This window comes from Rhea pennata, chromosome 1 (genome assembly GCF_028389875.1).
Source record: "Rhea pennata isolate bPtePen1 chromosome 1, bPtePen1.pri, whole genome shotgun sequence".
Classification (NCBI taxonomy): domain Eukaryota; kingdom Metazoa; phylum Chordata; class Aves; order Rheiformes; family Rheidae; genus Rhea; species Rhea pennata.
In genome coordinates this window covers 79,016,193-79,035,796 of record NC_084663.1, presented here as the reverse complement: position 1 = coordinate 79,035,796, position 19,604 = coordinate 79,016,193, and the positions used below count along the sequence as shown (strand labels likewise).

Here is a 19,604-nt window from a genome sequence, read left to right as displayed (position 1 = left end):
CAAACCAAGTATGATCTGAGTGTAATTAAAATGGAATCACATCTAGTTCTTCAGAGCCGAGATGTAGCTAATAAGCCTATTTTAAAAATCAATTAAATTTATAATAAAACAGCATCCAGCAGCATCCAGTGTGAGGAAGGCTTGCACTCCTTGGGTGTTCGTGGAACAGAAATAGGAACAGTCACAGTCCAGCATAGGGAAAACAATCACTACCACTGTGAGCTCTAGTAGATCCTTTTCTATGTTAAGAACCTGTAGCAAGATAAAGGCTCCTCAATTTTAAATTACTGCTGCTTCTCCTCGACTTCTTTGCATCAAACTTTGCAATAGCCTTCAGCAACCTAATGTGTGATATATTAGATTATGACCATTGTTTTATTTCCATTTGAAAAAGGTGTCAGAGGCAGAGAAACAAGGAAAGGCATGTCACTTTTTGAACTTTGGTGTAAGCACTTGCCTATCCCCAAATCATCCTCCTTTTGGGGACATCTGAAGTGATCATAAAGTGTATGTGCTCTTCTTAAAAACTGACAGATAGGCAAGACTTACAGTCTAGGAATATATCAAGGAAAACAAAGCTAACCCAATTCCATCTTCTCTGTCTTTTGTCTCATACATAAATGTCCAAACCAGAAGCAGAGTCTGCTATGCATTATGAGTCAAAAGTTTAAGATTTATTAAAAATGCTCATCTTTGATGGCACTGCATATTTTACACACCCAGTTCAAACTCTTTTTATGACTTTCATTCAAATTCATGATTCATCAATAAGTTTTTGTGCAATCTTTGCAGTTAACATCCTTCTCACATATAATGAATACTTGAAGGGACTTATTGGAAGGAATGGAAGGAATCTTAGTAAGAGGTAGAGAATCTTTTCAGGAGACATGAAGGGGAACAGACAGAGGGAAGCATCTCTATTCAGAAAGTTAGTGACCCACTATCCATGGGGCTCAATGTGCCATGAGGAGTGCCTTCATATACACTGAAGAACACATCTACATCAATATGAATTTTAAGAATGTGAAATTGTTTCCGTCAAAGTTGGCTGAGCAACACTACAACATTCCTTGGAAGTAAAACAAATAGCCAGTAATCATGCTGTCATTGGATTGTGGTAAGATTCAGCATATTCCCCCAATGAAGGCCTTATGCACCCTGAAGAATGAATGTAGTCATGATTATTCAATTTCTTCCTTATCCAGTGAAGTCAAAGCCTTCTCCTGTAAGAGGAAGAAAAGTTACAATTATAGAAGCAGTGAGGAACCTCAGTGTATTTTCAAAACTGCAGTCAGTATATTTTCCAGTACAATTTCATGATCAATATCCTCATATTCTATCTACTTCAATGGACATGCATTTTACAGATGCTGAAGGTTTCTCATTCTCTTCATGAGGTGCTACGAGCTCCACTGCAAATGCCACACAGCAAATCCAGGGAAATGAGTTATAAAGGGCAGCAGCTCAAGATCACTGCTAGCAAAAGAACACCTTACACAACCAACTTCGGAAGAGGGACATGAAGATAAATAGATGCCTTTGTGTACAGACAAGTGGAAGCATAGCACATCACAAGGGCAGATTGTATGAACTACTGAACTTCATCTTGTCTCCAGAACTGGCCAACAGCAGACTTCTAGGGAGGAGTATAAGATGAGGGCAAGCATGTAGTAAAGTTTCTTAGTGTTTTTCCCAGCCTTCAGCTATCTGTGACAGAGATGCTGACTGGGCCAGGAATAACGTTTTATTTTTAATAGCCCTCCATAAATTTCTCCTATTAATTCTTGGACCTATGCAAATAAAAAACTTTCTGCACAGAGAAGATCTTGTCACAGCCTAAGCACACACTGTGTTAAAGAATAACTTTTTGTTTCTGTTTGCCTCTGGCTCATGCTAGTTTTATGAAAGAAGACTAGGTGCCTTAGGCTATAAGTCAAGGGAGTAAAACTCATACCCAGCCGCCCTGCTTCTGAATCCAAGGTGTGAAGTGTTCTCTGAGGTATTTTATTCCAAAGCCCAGAACCATGTTCATGGGATGGTTGTCCACAGCAGTAAGTCTGGCGGCAACTTCCAGTGCGAAGGCAACTTTGGTGCATTGTACTTGGCCTTCTGTCTGGCTTGTTGAGTCTGCTGAGACATCCTCCAGGATTAGATCAGTGATCCTCTCAAAGAAGGTATAGGACAGCATGTCTATAAAATGCTGATAGAAAGTCTTGTCCTTTTTGATCTGAAAATGAGAATAAGGATTGGTTAAATTTTTGTGATACTTGCTTTCCGCATCTCTTTGGGAAAGTAGAGCATTTCTAGGTAATATATAGAGAGACTATAATCTAATCATGATGCTGATTGCAAAGGAAAACACACAAACCCCACACCTCACTGCAAAGCTGTTCCTTCAGGCTCAGGAGATGATTTGGGGATTTTTTTTTTTTTTTTTTTTTTTTGCATTTGAATGAGAGAAGCAGAGAGAAAAAAAAAAGCAAATGAAGTATGACACATATCTAGGCCTGCATGTTAGGAAATGAGGGAATACAGGAGCAGTGGGAGGGTGACACAAGAGCCAAGGCTATGAGAAGGGCCTGTGGTTCCTGCTGTGCTAAGCTCCCCTTACTCAGTTACAGTTTTTGCAACACTTTTTATTATATTTGGGTAACTCTGCTTCCATGTCCTCCATGTGGGAGGGAGTACACCTTTGCAGAGCAGAAGAGCAGCTGAAGAAGAGAGCTAAGGGTGCAGGTACTTACATTTTTAATAAAGAAAACGCCCAGCTTTTCTCTAACTAATGGGCTCATGCAGGCCCATTCACTCAAAAAATTTATTTCCCTTTTCCCTACAACAACTGTAGAGTTTCTCTCCCTTCACTGGGAACAACTTGTACACCAAGTTTAATGCCAAGTCAATGTTCTCAGACTCAGTCAAGTGCTCAAGTTCCTCTGAAACTCAGTGGAAACTATGCAAGGAACTGCACAACCTCCCTGTTGTCTTCCCCCCTGCTCTCCAAAAGAGATCTGTGCTAGTCCTCTGGTCTTAAGGAACTGAATGGTGAAGGTTTCAGAAAGGCCCCAGTGTGGAAAGAGAAGTTCAGGATAGAGATAATGAGAGCTGGGTTACAAAACATTCATTCCCAAGAAATGTTCAATCCCTCTTTCTCACATGTGTGTATGTACACATGCACACACACTCAAGCCTGTCTAGCTGCTGAAAACATAAGTATTTACCTTTTTTTCTAGTTGATCCCCTGCTTGTCTTAACAGTACAACTATTGTTTGAATTATCTTTTCTTCATCTGTTAAAGAAAGAACAGCAGCATAAACACCACAGCCTTCCAGTCGGATCCAAATAGTGAGCTACAGTGAAAGCACTGGTGTCAACTCATCATGAAAATAACTGCTATTTGTGAAAAAAATCACAAGGTATTCTGTATACAGGCTTTAGGCAGAAGCTCACTGTTCAAGTCTGCATAGAGTAAGTCATGCTATTTCTCCATCTGCATAATATTTTGCTCCGGTTAAGGAGCTGGACAAGAATAGGGTCTTTAACATCTCATTGCTAGCCCTTTGTGCTTTGAAGCATGACTGATACTAAGATACCACAAAAGAGCAGCTGGTAGAACTCTAAGAAAAATGAACTTAAAATTAGGAAGAAATATTCTCGCATCATTACCAGTTATACCTTTCATAATTCACTAGGACAATGTCCAGGTTTGTCAGTTTGTAACCAGAAATTCCTAGAAAGCTTGCATGAAAACTAGATCTCTGCAGACATTATGGAAGACAAGTAATTTAGATTTTTAACAGAGGTTAAAAACTCTGTTGACCAATGCTGTCCTCTCACCAGAGAGGGACTAGCCTTTAATCAAGACATTATTTCCCAAGGGAACAAGTCTTCGGCCTTAGAAGCTCAGTGTATTATTCTGTTCCCAGTTCTGCCTCTCCTAGCACTGCTCTGTGACCTTACTTTACTTCACCTCCACTCTCTATCTTATGTCACACACCTCGTTGGATTTTTAAGGATGTTCTTTTTACTGCAGTAGCAGGCAGGACCTATGCAGCTAGAGCAGCCCCTGAAACATGGGTGACAGAGCCAGACTCAGCAGAGCAAACTTGTTTCTTCATAGACTCTTACCCCAGAACACATGACTGCTTCACCATGTCTAGAGGAAAATGCCTCAGTATGCAATACCAACCTGAGATACTTCCTATGAGCATAAAATTCTTCACCCTTACCATTTTCTTCACCCTTACTTCCATCAGTAGCATCTGCACCCTGTAGTTCTGGGCCCTGGGCATAAGCCAGCATCTCGAATGACACATCTGAAGGAGATGGCTGAAATCTGGAAGTAACAAGCTTGGCCAGCCTGTCTGCTATGTGGTCAACATTTGCCATCTCATCTGATTGGGGGGGGGAGGGGAGAATAAAAAAGACAATTAATATTTCCAGTAAATAACTCAAAGCTTTACTCATGTACATGCCCCCTGACCTGGTAGTGTCCAGAGGATATCAAGAGACTCTTGCTCTTGATATCTTTGCTGTTGCCTAAGATCAGGTGGTAACAATTTAGAGAGACAAGTAATACATTACAATCCCTCTCTAGTTCTTAAGTAGCAGCTCTACAGAGGCTATACAAAAACAAGCGTGAGTTTTGCTCACTAGCATACATCCTTGCACATAACAGATTAAGAAACTAGAGAGAACTGCTCTGTAGGACAGTGAATCTTAGACATTACCACAAGTGGTTTGTGAATGGCCATGAGTTCACCTGTAGGCCCAGATTTAGGAAAGATAGTGCATTTCAATGCTCCCTCCTTGTTCCCACTGGCTGATCCTGAGCACAGAGAAGCAGGCTTCACTTCAGAGGCACCTCTACCACAAAAGTTTTTCCTATGCTTGGCACTTGTGTTATATTGACATGAATATTGGGAGAACTCATCACCCTGCAGCCAGACTGGCTTTATCCACCTTGCATAATGATATTGTTCAAGACCTTCACAAGCTGAAGGCCTCACTGAGATAGGGGAGCCTAAAGGGGCTCCTGCTATAGCACTGAGCTATATGGAAGAGCTATAGCAAGGTTTATTTAAGCTGGGAGTTTCTCTTTCTTGCAATTAGCCTCCCTGAGGTTGGGATATGAAACTTGATCTCACCACCACCATGACTGAGCAGCAGCTCCTGTGTGATCAGCAGACAGCAAGGCAAGCTCAGCAGCAGTCTGACCCATAACACGTGTGTAAAATTCACAAGCAGAGTTTATTGTGAGGGCAGCAGGGGTTAACGCAGTCAATAAAAACTGCAGTTCAAGGTTGGTGAATCAACCCCATGACATTTCGTTCCCTCCGACTGCATGCAGAGTTTGTTTGGAAGCTGCTGCACTTCTAGGAAGGGGATCAGGCCATTTCTGAGAGCATATGATTATGGCTTTGGAAACATAAGATTAGGCAACGGTTTTTAAACAGAACAGGCCTGCTATTTAGACAAGTAATCCCCCAAAGTATCTCAATTTTTTGCGGCATAACCTGGCCAAACTTGCATTATAGCTGCTAGCAATATATGCTACAAAAATAAAGTTTTAGGATTTCATCCAGCAATCTGCTGAAGGGCAGGCAAAGCACAAATTTGAAGTCAAACACCACGTCCAGGGAGGTTAAGCCAAGCACGGTAAGGCTTTAGCTTGAGACCATGCTGCCACCTGCAGGGAAAATGATGGTGCATTGGAGGAACCATCAAGGGATTGACTCTGAAACTCCTGGGAACTTTCTTTGACAATATAAAAATAAAATAGAAATAAAATGTAAAAATAAAATGGAAATTAAAATGGACATCATAGGATGCGATATACATCCTTGGTAACAAAACCATGGAAAGTGACGATCATTTCCTTGCAGCAAAATGCACCAGGCAGGGGCAAAGAACCTCTCTTGGAACATCCCAAGAGATGTCCCAAGCTGTCAAATCCAGCTTGGGTCATGTAATTGGCAGCATTGCCAAATTAACATTTGATAGCTTAGAGAATTATGGGTTTAGTGAGCAGGAGCTGGTCCAGGACAATTAAACTGATTGTGGTTGGGCTTTAGGCTGGAGACATGAGTGATGGATAATCTTTAGAAATGGATAATCTTTAGAAATATCTTTAAATATGGCAAAGGGGGAAAGCAAAATTGTCATCAGCAAATCCCTTAGCCAGTAGTATCAAACAAGGACAAATTAAAGAAACAAAACCCCCTTATTTACAAAATATGAAAACACCACTGTAAACTATCATATACTGTATATGGCTACTTAATGGGGATACCTCTCTCAATCGTTTGTGAGAAATTAAGGTATGACTTATTTTCCAGAGTAGAAAAGATAAAAATCTCATTGTGTACAGTGTAGCAACTCATGCACAGCTGGCTTTGGGCATTGGGGTACAAGTCATTTACACTGATGGCATAAGTTTAGATGAATACCTATCACCCAACAACTCTTCTTCCAAAACATGGGAGGGCAGGTTCAGATTTACTGTGGGAAAGTCCCCCCTCAGCTTTCTCAAAAGCAAGATCTGGTCTCTTCTCAACCAGCCTCAGTTCAAATATTGTTTCTTTTTAATCTTCTCTTCTCTGTCAAGGACTGTACTTGAGAGGAATCCTGTGGTAGTGGTAGCAATGTACGGAGGTTAAAATAACTCCAGAAGACTGTTCCCATTTGAGTTCTAACAGCAGTGGGGATTATGAGAGGCAGCCTAGAGGCATAGGGCTTCTCTGCGCTTAGGTCTGCCAATTGCATGGCATCACGGAGTTTAAAGCTGAGTCTAACAATTTGGTCTTTAGTGTGGAATATGCATCCCATGATAAAGCTCCTAAATAGGCCTTCATATAACTTCTCCTCCCTGATTTTTGTGTGGAAATCTTCTGCCTGACCAGTGTTTCGTGTTTTATTTCTAGTCAGGTGTGAAATGCTTGAAAAAAATAACCTGTACAGCTATATGTTATTCAACACCGTATAGTGGAAAACAAACAAAAACAGTCACAAGCACAAATTGCATGCTCAAGCACTAGTGAAGATCCGGCAATCTGACTTCCTAATCAGGACTCAATAGAACTAGCATGAAAGATGATTGAGCAGTGAAAAAGAACCTTCCTGTTCTTCCTGCCTTTCCACAGGCTACTGGCTATTTAAGCTATTTAGAGAGAGAGAGATTTAAAGACAAACAAACAACAGCAAAAGAGAAGAACTAAAATATACCTGTCAGACGCTCATGCTTCACTTGAGGTCCCTGAAGCTGTATCTCAGGAAGATAGAAACACTCTGTGGAACTTCGGGGCAAGAATGGCTTTTGGGGCAATGAAGGCTTTGGGGATTTTTCATGTTTTTCTCTGCCGAAGAAAGAGGGTAGACAATATTTTGAGGGGTATCTTTGTCTTGCTTGCTTTTGGCTTTGGTCAGTTTGAAACACAGCGCCCTGCGAAACCTCTGTCTGGTTTGGTCGAAATTTATTACCTTGACTTTCAAGCACTATTTGTCTCCTGATTAAGGATGAGGATTTCTGCATATTAGCTTCCTTTTTAATAAGTTTCCCGTATTTACCGACAGACAACCGCCGCTGTGCATAGGCCATTAGAATCTTGTATTCTATGCTGTTTCGCTCATCATCATCCAGAGGTATTTCTCCCATATCAGCATCATTTGGTGAAGACATCATGGTCCCTGCAAGAACATATTCTCCATTTTAATGTCCTATGGAGCAGGCAGTTTTTCATGAATACCTGCCAGTACTTTACATCTCTAAAGAACCTTGCATTGAACACCTCAGTGTGGTAAATCTTGCAGTACTTTGAAGCCAGAGAAATACTATTTTTTAGAAAGGGAATTTGGTTACAGAGCAATACCTCAAAGAGAAATCCAGGCAATAAATGAATAGGAATGAGATAATACATTGCATTGCTCTTAATTGAAATTAGTTCCTCAGTGAGATTCTTTTACTCAGCCCGTGTGCTTTACACACATCATTGTTTTGTCTTAGTGCAAGAGTACTCTTACTTAGGTGATATTTGCTCATAACCCTTGATAGGTATACACTTTAAAAACAAGAAGTAGCTCAATTTAGCAAGCAAATGCAGTGTCTCACAATCACTGATGACAGATTTTTCTGTAGAAACAGAAATGTACAGGTGCCTTATGTAGGAAAGATGAGGAAATTCAAGGAGTATTCAATAACTGGGCTGCAGTGCAGAGAAAAGGAAAGATCATAGCAATAATACTGATTCTCAGAATGGAAAAAAAAGTGATTCATCAAAGCACTGCAAAGGAAAAGACTATCCTGTACTCAAATGACACCACAAAACAAGTATCTGAATGAATAAGAATTCTACTTTCAGAGGAACCTTTGAAAAGTCTAGGCCCTGAGTGCTCTAGGTAGGAAAGCAAACAAGAACTAGCCTAAACATTAGGAAAAGAGGTATATATATATGCGTGTATATATATATATAAAAAATAATATATACATATTAAAATGCATATATTATAATGTTCTCAAATATTTCTTCATTTAAAGGCATTTGACTCAAGCACCTTGCATGTTTGAGGGCATTCAAGGGATGGTGCAGTGGCACAGACCTATTGTAACTTGTCCTTGTCCAGCTAGACATATCAAACCCACAGTATGCATGCACACATTGCCATCTTCCTGTTTCCCAGTGCAGCACAGCTTAGCAAATCACAGTCCCACTCAGAGTGAAACTACTCTTAGGTTCTGGCTTTGCATTAGACTCATTTACCTCTGTTTCCAAGGACATGTGTCTCTGAGCAGCCAGCAGGCTGCCTCAAACATCTCCATTTAATGCACCATGCGTGCAGAGTCAGACAAAACTACACACATGTCCAGAAGCTGTCACAAAAATCTCTTTGAAAAGCCAGAATTGGAGGTTTCTCTTCCCACTGTCCTCTCTCAAACAAGTTCCAAATTCACACAAAAAAACACAGGCATTCAGACCAAGAAAGAAAAAAAATTGAAGTTAATTCCTTCCTGTCTGGAATAACACTCAGCTATTTGCTGCTATGAATATAACACTATTTCTGATATGTTTCCAACAGGATGTTTAAATCCTAAATATGGAGACTCATATTTGGAAATTAAACAAAAGCACACACATGCACATACACATACACCTACAACCAAGCTAAAGAAAAGCCAGTGGAACAGGGTGCACCCCTGTGCATTTTTTTTAACTCTCACCCTTGGGATAAGTGCAAGCTGTATCCAACAATTCAGTATTTTGTGGAACCCAACAAAGTAGCTGCTCTGCAGAAAGTAACTTTATATTGTAGTCATATTCTGCAAAGGTACCCAGATACTGCCCTGAAGAGGAAAGTGTGAAAAGTGTCCAGGGTATCCTACTTCTTTACAGGCACGTGGCAGAAAAACTTAGAGTCAGGAACATTATAGGACTGCAGTTTAATTTCTGATCGCTTACCCTTTGGAAAGATCTCCTGTGCAGAGCTGTGAAGCTATTAGTTACTTCATCCAGACCCAGAAAAGAACAGAAGTTGCAGGGTTTCTGTCCTTCTTTCTTTTACTCACTCTAAAAATTATTCTTTCTCAGGTCTAACCAAGAGGATGAAATAAGTCATATACGTATGTTTGAAGTGCCAATTTTTCAGCTGGTATAAACCATCTAAGACGTTCCACCAAAATTCACAGGAATATAATGACTTACCTTTACCAAAAATCCTTTACCAAAAATGGCCCTATACTTCTAAACACTTTGGAAAAATGCTTGGAAATCAGAAGAAATTTGGAATTTGTAAAAGACATCTCATTACAAGTTCATCTTTTTTCACCACTCACATATAAAGGACAGCATATATCTTTTGGATGCAGGTATTGTTAGGACTGACATACTTAAAGGAGCTTAATACAAAAAGTTTGAAGTGACTGATTGGTCAAAAAAAATGCCCACGTCCCACCAAGTTATTGAAGAGGAAACAAATTTCAGGTGATTTGTAACCTGATTTTTAATACAACTTTTAATATAAGATTTAAACTTCATTTTGATAGAGTTTCACATATTCAAACTTTTAACTTAAACATTATTTCAGTTGTGGCACTCTGCTGTTTTGCCATTATTTGCAGAAAGCATCCAACATAATAAAACTTAGATAAGCCACTTACATCTGGTATGTTAAATTGTTTTTTATTTTGTTGTTTAGCCAGTGGAGGAAAAAAAGGAACACACAAAAAAGCTTCCCCATAAAATGTATAAGCATTAGAGATTAGACCAACCCCAAACCCACAGTTTATATTTACCCATAGTCGAGAAGGAGAAGGGTGGAAAGGAGTAGAAGAAACCTGTAACTGCCATACTGCAGGTCCAGGAACTGTCTCTCAGAAATGAGTTTCTAGATAGGTTGTCTTTTAATGTATGCACTGATTTGGTTTGATAAGTGCTTGCAAGCCCTGCAAGACGCTAAAACCAGAATCTACATATTATTTCCTAGGATGATTAAAAGAAACTTGGAAGATCAGATTACGGAGTATAGCAGCATGGTCTCATTCTGTCTATCTAAAAACTCTGTTCTAAATTATTTATTTTCTGGATTTTGTAGGCCTCTGAGGAAACCACATTAACCCCTCCTTCCTTGTTCTGCTCTAGATCTTTTCCTTCCATCGCTAAATGTTACATCTATATGCTATTTTTCAGAAAATGGAAACTGAATTGTCATCTCTCATACTGGTACATTTACCTGTAACTCTTCCTCCACTTCAGAAATTATCTGCCAGAACCTAGAAATTTGGCAAAAATACCTACAGACTTCTGTGAGCAGCAGAAATAACAAATCCCAGTTTCCTGTGAATTCTCTCGGATCCAGTAATGGTGCACTTGCACCTTTCCCTCATCCTGAGTCTACTTAGAACAAAACTTGTAATACTGTAACAACTTTAAACACTACCCTAGAACAATTGCAAGGAAATTAAACTAAATGGTTGAGATGTTTATTATATGTGGTTGAGTGGGTGGGATAGAGAAAGGGAACCATAAAAAAGAGATATACCAGCAAGGTGACAGTTTAATCTTTGTTTTCCTAGAAAAGTAAATCAAAACAGATTTTTAAGGTTCATGTCTGCAGAGACAAAAGGAAAAAGGAGGGGAAAATGTATCTTAAAAGTTTCAAAGAATACAAAATAGCTTTTGATTTGGAGGGTGTTCAGATGAAGCAGTATGTAGGCTATGCCATTTCCGGACATTTGTTACAAAATCACAGAATGGTTGAGGTTGGAAGGGACCTTTGTAGATCATCTAGTCCAACCCCCCTGCTCAAGCAGGGTCACCTGGAGGTTATGTCTCAAGATTATATCTCAACAGCCCTTACTTAGCAGTTGTGAACTTGAGGGCAGTTTTGCATAGCCACAGGCTAACTCTCCTGGAGGCCAGCTCTACTGAAGGCCAACCCTACTGGGGCATCCTACTGTCCTTCCCACTCCAACAGCCACAGGCATAGGCTAATTACGCTGCCATTTCTTCAGCAGGAATTTCATCTCACTGCAACACAGAGAGCCATGGGATTTGCCTGCAAAAAGAGGCAACGTCAGTGCTGACCCTGATAGCCGACTCAATTCACCATTACGTAGGCTCTCACCAGTACTAGACAAATGCCAGGGAAGCACAAGCAGCTAGATAGTTTTCTAGCCAGAAGCAGTACCTGCCCTGAAAGACATGACACATTAAATAGGCGATGCAGATAAGAAAAGTGAAAGAGGCCCCCCTTGAAATTATTCTTATGATGTGGTCTGTTTGCTCTCTCTCATCCAGCAAAGAGAAATGTGTTTGCTAGACCGGGATACTAGTTTTGAAAAAAACATTTTGATGTAATGTTAGAGAAAGACTATCAAAATAAAACCCACCACTCTTTCCCTTAGTGACTCATCACAGGTGCAGGTCTTTCCTTTCAGCTCCGCTTCTTTTCTCACAGAGGAAAGGAGAACTACCATACATCTGTGAAGTTCATTAGTACTTAAGCAGCACACTTCATTGGAGTAATATTTTTTATGTATTGAGTCAGTCATCTGCATAAATCCTTTAAAAGATAGGTAATGTCTATGCAAGAAAGACAATACAGTTTTAAACAGAACAGATGCAGTGCAAAGCAGTATTGGGCTTACATACAAACCAGCCCAGTGGTTAGGGTATGTCCACATGGTACCACAATTTAGTTGCCTCCAGGATGGAAAGCAATAACTTGCAAGCTGAAGGATAATATACCCTTTATTTAATTTTAACTAAATAAGACACAACATAATTAGTAAAGGTAAAGTTACACTAGGATGCCAAGGAAAACATCCCCAGTGGCAACAGATTTTTCATGCACATTGCTGCATAACAGATGGAACGCACGCGATAGAAGCAGGATTACTTTGATAAATGTCTCTCAGAAGAGAAAATATCTGCTTGTCTGTGGCTGGACAGAAGTATTTCCCATATTCAAAGCTGAGGGGCTAGCTGAAAGTCTCCTGAGTAGGCAGACTTGAGAAGGGAAATGGTGTGTTACTTGGCTTTCAGTGCCAGTGGAAATGGTAAGGCATATATTTGTGACATCCAGGAGATTAAATCGACTACCACTGTGCAGCAAAGATCCAGCAGCAAAAAGTGAAGACTAGATCTGGTTGTTGAGGATTTTAGGGGAGAATGGCACCTGTTGAAACCCCTCCATCACTTATTTGCTGAATACCAATTGTAAAAGAAGGCAACCTACCTGCAAGACGTAACTTAGCTTTAACTGGGCTGACTGTAAGAATCAGGTGATAAGGATATAAATTCTACAGGAATTCATTAGAGTAAACTTCAAATTCTACTTTTCACATGTAAATGTAGTGTGGCTGGCAGAAAATAACCTTGATCTACTTGGTTAGACATGTAAACTATTTTTTCCAAAGCACATAGTCAATAGCAGCAGTTTTGTATGGCTGTTCCAAAAGTCCTAAGGGCGTTCCTTCCTTCCTTTATTTTTTGACATTACAACTAAACCTGAAAGTACATTGTTCTGTAACCAATTTAACTATGATAAATATAGAAGTTTAATACACATATAATAAGATTCAGAGACTCTTATACTGGATTATAGACAATCAGGCACTGTAGGATAAAAACTAAGTTCAGAAAAGAAAAAGGATTTTTTTTTTACCTTTCAGGTCTATTGTACCAGCAACCCTGAGTGCCTGCTGATCTGAATCCTTTCTCCTTTTCTTCCAGTGACTAGATTTTTTTCATTAGAGCCACTTTCACATGCATACCAGTTCCCTTTAGTAAAAGAGACTTAACTTCTTTTATTTAGTATTTTCAGTCTTTCATCATAAGCTTTCACTGAGAAGAGCACGGCACTTTCAATAAAAAGTGCCTGTGTACTTCCTTATGAGAACAATGTTCAAACAAGTCAGTTTATTTATAAAAAGCAAAAAGGGTGTGACCTGCCCCTTATTCATGTGACTTGATTTGAATAGCATATCAGGCAAGGGGAAAAAATGTACGACTATTTTCGGCATCTTGCCAAATATTATCTTTTTTTCTTGTAAAATCTTTTTTCAGCATGGTACAGGTCAAATTAAATCTCATTTTGATACAGATAATTTTCCTGAGAAGTTCTGAAAGCAGTTATACCCCTTTCTCTATAAGCAGCAATAAGCTATTCAATGCTATGTTTTTTCATACTTTATTGCTTTGATTCAAAATTGCGTTAAACATTAACTAGATAAAATCATTGTGAGTCTTTTACCAGTGATATGGCATTGCCTCACATCGATTTTGCTTGCACAGCTATTGTAACTCTTATACCAAAACTGTGATCTAGTTACGCATATAAGTAACTACAAGTTAAATAGGTCAAGAGCAGTTTGAGAGGGCTTTTCACCATATCAGTGATCTTTCATTTTCTATATAAGCTTGTTGATGAAGTTGCAAGTTAGGACAGGTCTGATGCATGTGAAAGAAGGTGAAGGCTTTCGCTTATCTGCCAAAGAGAGCCAGCCGCCGCTTTGCAGCATGGTGCACCCCATTTGAGTCAGGAAGGGATCTCTTCCCAAGAACAACACAACTGAGGCTATGCCTGTATCCGAGACTGTTGCAAAGAAAATGTGCGCCTGGCAGCTTTTCTGTGAAGTGGAGAATTTACTACTAGAAACAGAAACGTGAACAAAGCCAAATTTTGCATTTCCAGGAAATAGTGGCTCCGGGTTTGCTTTATAAGCTTATAGAAGCTTTTTGCTCATGCTCACTGAGGCTTTCAATTTCCTTCCTGCTTTACTATGGCCAACTGACCTCAGAGCAATAACAGCAGATGTAAAGGCTGCATATGATGGATTATTAACAATCTATCATTTTATGCACTGCGAAAACTTCAATTTTCATCTTCTTAATATATGCCATAACACAGTGCAGAATATACTTTCTCCAAAACCAGCTTATTTTGCAGTATTTCCTCACAAAGAGGAGGAGAAAGAAGTAGCTGAAGCCCAGAAAAGAACAGGGTAGCCTGCTGAAGCAGGAAAAAAAGAAGTAAGCAATCATCCCTTTAAAAGTGCTATTCTGTATTTTATAGCATCATTCAAAAAGTAAGAGGACTGAGAAAAAACATACTAATATTGAATCTACTCTACTTTATATACTCTATTCCTATAGAAATTATTGCATTGTTGTCCTATGTTACAGCATGAGAAGGCAGGAAAATTTTGGCCATTTCTCCACTCAGCATTTTGTTGACCTTACAACCAGAGCTGGATGTGTATCCATGCATAATCTCTGAAATACCCCAGCAAAGCCAAACCTTGTGCTGTTGAGGAAGCATCAGCATCACCACCCATGAAGTAATGACCTCTTCTGACATACTGACATATCCAACCCATCACTCACATTTATTTCTGCAGTTTCCCATCCCAGGCCCAGAACATCCCTATATCCGTAACAGCAGCCATTCTGGGAATACTTTTAAATGAAAATACTTGGACACCCTGCACATATAAAATTAATGGCTGGAGGGACCTGAGTATTTCTGCTACGAAGCAATGTTAGGGAGCAGGGATGCTTCTAAGCATGCTGCAGGTAATTTGGGCAGATATGGGTGTAAGGAGAAGCTCAGTCTGACCAGGACTCTGCTTTTTCTGGCAGCAGCTTTTTCAAACAAAGCTGGAAAGAGACCCAGAGGAGGCAAGAGGCATCTAAAAGGGAAACTCAGATAGATATAATACAATATATTTTTAATGAACTTTAACTATTTCTGCTTCATTTCTTTGCTGTTTTCCTCCCATGTTTTTTCCTGCCAAGGAAAATTTATTTTAAAAGCCGGTCATGGAAAAGGATAGAAGACCAAAAATTCTGAATAATGACAGTATAATTCTCAGATTTATAGGAGATTCATGTGCAGTTCTCAGTCCCTTCATGCTTCTTCTTAAATCAAGATCTGAACTAAGTCCTGTTTTGCTTGTAATACGGATACTAGTTACTGTTTCCTGCAGTCCCTCTGTATTATCTTCTCAGGTTTCTTACTTTTCTGTTTGCCATCTGTCTTATCTTACTCCTCCGCCCCCCATTTAAATAGCTCCTTTACGTTTAGATAACCCTACTAGATGTTTAACATTGACTGTAGGTCTCCAAAAGGAGTAAGATACTATAAGCTTTCTTTCATTTCCCTCTTCGGATAATTTAAGTCAGCTATAAGCTAGTCTCAGTTTTGCTTCTGCTTATTTTAAAGCTTAAAATTCTTAATCTCTGAACCTTTGATTTGCACAATCTGTAAAGGGACATTTGAAAATAAAACCATTGCTTTCACTGAATTTCAGAGTGCCTGTGGAGATTCATTGTTACTACATGTATTGAATCACAGAATCACAGTATCATAGAATGGGTTAGGTTGGAAGGGACCTCTGTAGATCATCTAGTCCAACCCCCCTGCCCAAGAGCATGTTAGACAGGATTGCGTCCAGCTGGGTTTTGAATATCTCCAGAGAAGGAGACTCCACAACCTCTCCGGGTCAACCTGGTCCAGGGCTCTGTCACTCTCACAGTGAAGACATTCCTCAACATATTCAGGTGGAACTGCCTGTGTTTCTGTTTGTGCCCATTGCCTCTTGTACTGTTGCATGGCACTACTGAAAAGAGTTTGGCCCCATCCACTTGACACCCTCCCTTCAGGTACTTATACACATTGATAAGATCCCCTCTCAGTCTTCTCTTCTCCAGGCTAAAGAGGCCCAGCTCTCACAGCCGTTCCTCATAGGGCAGATGCTCCACTCCTCTGATCATCTTTGTAGCCCTATGCTGGACTCTCTCCAGTGGCTCCATGTCTCTCTTGTACTGGGGAGCCCAGAACTGGATGCAGTACTCAAGATGAGGCCTTCCCAAGGCTGAGTAGAGTGGCAGGATCACCTCCCTTGACCTAATGGCAATGCTCTTCCTAATGCACCCCAGGAGACCATTGACCTTCTTGGCTTCAAGAACACATTGCTGGCTAATGGTCAACTTGTTGTCCACAAGGACTCCCAGGTCCACCTCTGCAGAGCTGCTCTCCAGAAGGTCAGCCCCTAGCTTGTACTGGTGCATAGGGTTATTCCTCCATAGGTGCAGGACCCTGCACTTGCCCTTGTTGAACCTCAGGAGTTCCTCTACACCCAGCTCTCTAGCCTGTCCAGGTCTCTCTGAATGGCAACAGAGCCCTCTGGGGTATCAGCCACTCCTCCCAGCTTGGTATCATCAGCAAACTTGCTGAGGAGGCACTCTGTCCCTTCATCCAGGTCATTGATGAATAAGTTGAACAAGACTGGCCCCCGTACTGAGAGGTGGGGAACTCCACTAGCCACAGGTCTCCAACTAGACTTTGTGCCACTGATGACTGAATCAAAAGTATTAGAGGTATTATTTACTCTCAAAAACTAGGAAGAGTTCGTGACTTCTGGTGAAACTAGTTGATTCCAGAAGGGAAAAATAAGTCTAAAAGGAAAAGAATGGTTGTTCTGAGGCAAGGAAAGTTCTTAAAAAAGGGGGGGGGGCAACCCCCCCAACCTAAACATTCATCCATTTTTAGCTGAAAAGGTGGTGAGCAACTTCAACATTTAATTAGTCCTTGCCTTACGAATTTGAAACATCTGAGGGTAACATGCCTTTGTAGACGTGATGGTTCTCTCTGAAGGATATTTTTCTAACTGAAACCTAGAAAACAGTACCATTCACCAAATAAAGGTAGGAGAATAAGAGAACCACCAAACCAGACACACCAATCATTAGCCAAACTTCAGGGAAGATAAATGAATCACAGCAGCTCTTGGCAGCACTGGCATCCTTTGTGCATTTGCACAGGCTTGACTCTGTGGACTCCTACTTAAGGTCGGCAAGTGATGCCTACTGTTAATGAATACTGAAACCTTTGCAGGGATAAAATGGCAGTGTTAGGCAGACACGGCTCACTCTGCTCACATATCCTTTTGCAGGCCCAGAGATGCCTGTTAATTCAGTGGAGGTCTAGCACACCAGAAGGGTAGGAAACTTCCAACAGGGAGGAAAATCAGCTTTTCATTCCAGGTGGAAGGTACTTCTAGTGGTGGCGGAATGCCTTCATCAATAGCAGCATGAGAAGTGCTGCTTGTGGAAAGATGAGGGGCTAGGCTGCTGCATATCAAAGAGTTTTCTGTAGGGAATGTGGGGAGATTTTTTCCTTGAATGTGATTTTCCCCATATTAATGTGAACAAACCCTCGTGCGAAGCTGGTGGAGAGAGAAAAAGGCATCGAGCAGCGACACCTGGTGGTCACCGGTTCTTACAAAGTGCGCTGGCGATGCACACTCCCTACAGTTGGTTCAAAATGAGGAGAAAAAGCAGCATTACCCTCACGCAGGTTTGAAAAATTGTCCTCTCTGTAAATAGCTTAAAGAAACTCATGGTTAAATCAACCAGCTTCTCTACTATGAAACTAGAATGGGAGTTGATTTTGATGCTGCTGCTGGGAAAGAAAGCAACAGGTCAGATGCAAACGTTCCTTTGTTCTTCTTCTTGAGATTACAAAGTTCATATGTATGTCTAAGAGACAAACTAGCTTTGGAAAAAGATTAAGGAAATAAAATACAGCTATATATAATTACTTTTTGTCTTGATCCTGACCTGCAGCTCTGCACATTTCAAGTCATGTAAGGCAAAAGCACTTTTCCCAGCCTCCCTACCTGATCCTAAAACAAGCCCTAAAATAAGTTTGTTTTAGGTTAGTACAGAATGCTGCCTGTCCTAAGGGACAAGGATGTATACCAGAGCCTGGGAACTAGTGTAGCATAACAAGGTTTCAGTCATGACCCCTTTTTTTCCCAGCCTTTTCTACAAGAAGAATTTGCCTAAGAGCCACTGGTAAATCTTACCAGCCAGAAAACTCTCTAAGCAAAAGCATGCAAACTTGCTGTTTCAGTTGGTTTTTCTTAGTCTCATGATTTTATATAAGAAAAATAATAAAATAGTAAGTGTCTAGATTAGGAATGAAATATGAGACAGGTTTAAACCTAAAAAAAAATTATATACAGTTGTCTTTGTAAAGAATTTTCACATTTGAACTATCTTTGGGCCAATGGACTTTGGAGTCAACTGTGCGGAAGTAAAGTCCAATATGTAATAAAACCAAAGACAATATTGAGGCTTTGAATAATGTAACCCAGCACTGATTTAACTCCTTCAGCACAACACCATCATAAAGCCAACCTTAGCCTTGACCCTGTGAACCTATAGTGGAGCAGCTATGCACTATTGAAATCAGGGCTCCTTCTGAGTGTGGACAAATCCTCAGCCTGAGATGAAATTCAGTTTGAGAAGGACCAATGCAAAGCCTGTGCAATAACTTAAAAATACTGCCCCCTAGGCCTACATGGAGATTTAGTGGCAGATCGACCATTGGCAATTTTGTGGTGTTGGTCATTTTCAGGGGATGTGTGTAGTGCACCACATTAGCGCTGCAACAAATCTCTCACCCACAAAAGACTATTTTCTCAATGTCACTGAACAGTTTTGGGTGCTTGTGTTGTCTGCCACTGTATATTCTTTTTGCGCATTTCACTCTGTAATGGCAAATTACTTAGTATTTATTAAAGGAGTTTACTGAAACTTCCTATGTGTGTTCTTCATACACGCAAAATAAAAAGATTTGCTTAGATGTCCAGCTAAGATAGATGTGCAGTTAACACTGTTCAGCTGTCACAGGGTAACTCCCTGGGCTGTGATGTACCTGAGCCACAGGGAAAGTCTTAATTTCTCCTGCTCACCACTGACATTTGAAGTGGTATGAATAAATCCTTATGTAAGTATAGATAGGGTTTTTTTCTTTTTTAAAATGGAAAAATTTCATGAGCATCAGGTAGGAAATATGTTTAGCGTTCTTATACACTTGACTCACTGCAGTTAATGTCTGTAAAGGCAGAACTATTTTAGAGAGGGGTTGTGGAAGTACAAGCTGAATGAAACCATATGAATCAAGGGCATCAGAGACCCACACAGTTGCAGTTGCAGTCTATATTGATTACTTATCCTCATGGGTTAAATGGAATAAATTCTTTGCTCAGGAGTTTTAAAGAAGAGTGGTATTTTAGCAATATTTCCAGTTCAGAGAAAAACATT

General features: G+C 40.2%; 1 protein-coding gene across 2 annotated transcripts; it reads right to left on the bottom strand.

Annotated features, from left to right (window-relative positions):
• Positions 1 to 667: 667 nt before the first annotated feature.
• On the bottom strand, positions 668 to 13,279 carry BCL2L14 (BCL2 like 14). 2 transcript variants are annotated; one of them, XM_062570849.1, is made up of 6 exons: positions 13,156 to 13,279; positions 7,222 to 7,683; positions 4,227 to 4,391; positions 3,219 to 3,286; positions 1,955 to 2,227; positions 668 to 1,223 (listed from the first exon to the last, which is right to left on the bottom strand). In XM_062570849.1, exons 2-6 carry the CDS (start codon positions 7,676 to 7,678, stop codon positions 1,182 to 1,184), a joined length of 1,005 nt encoding a protein of 334 aa, XP_062426833.1. In that variant the 5' UTR covers positions 7,679 to 7,683; positions 13,156 to 13,279; the 3' UTR covers positions 668 to 1,181. The 2 variants fall into 2 exon arrangements, with proteins under 2 accessions (XP_062426833.1, XP_062426841.1); XM_062570857.1 differs by having other exon boundaries at positions 4,245 to 4,391.
• Positions 13,280 to 19,604: the final 6,325 nt, after the last annotated feature.

Coding starts and splice junctions, on each gene's coding strand:
- BCL2L14 (XM_062570849.1), bottom strand. CDS start 7,678: ATGATGTCTTCACCAAATGATGCTGATATGGGAGAAATACCTCTGGAT. Junction 2,228..3,218: donor GGGATCAACTAGAAAAAAAG/GTAAATACTTAT, acceptor TCTCATTTTCAG/ATCAAAAAGGACAAGACTTT. Junction 1,224..1,954: donor TTCAGAAGCAGGGCGGCTGG/GTATGAGTTTTA, acceptor TTCCTCTTACAG/GAGAAGGCTTTGACTTCACT.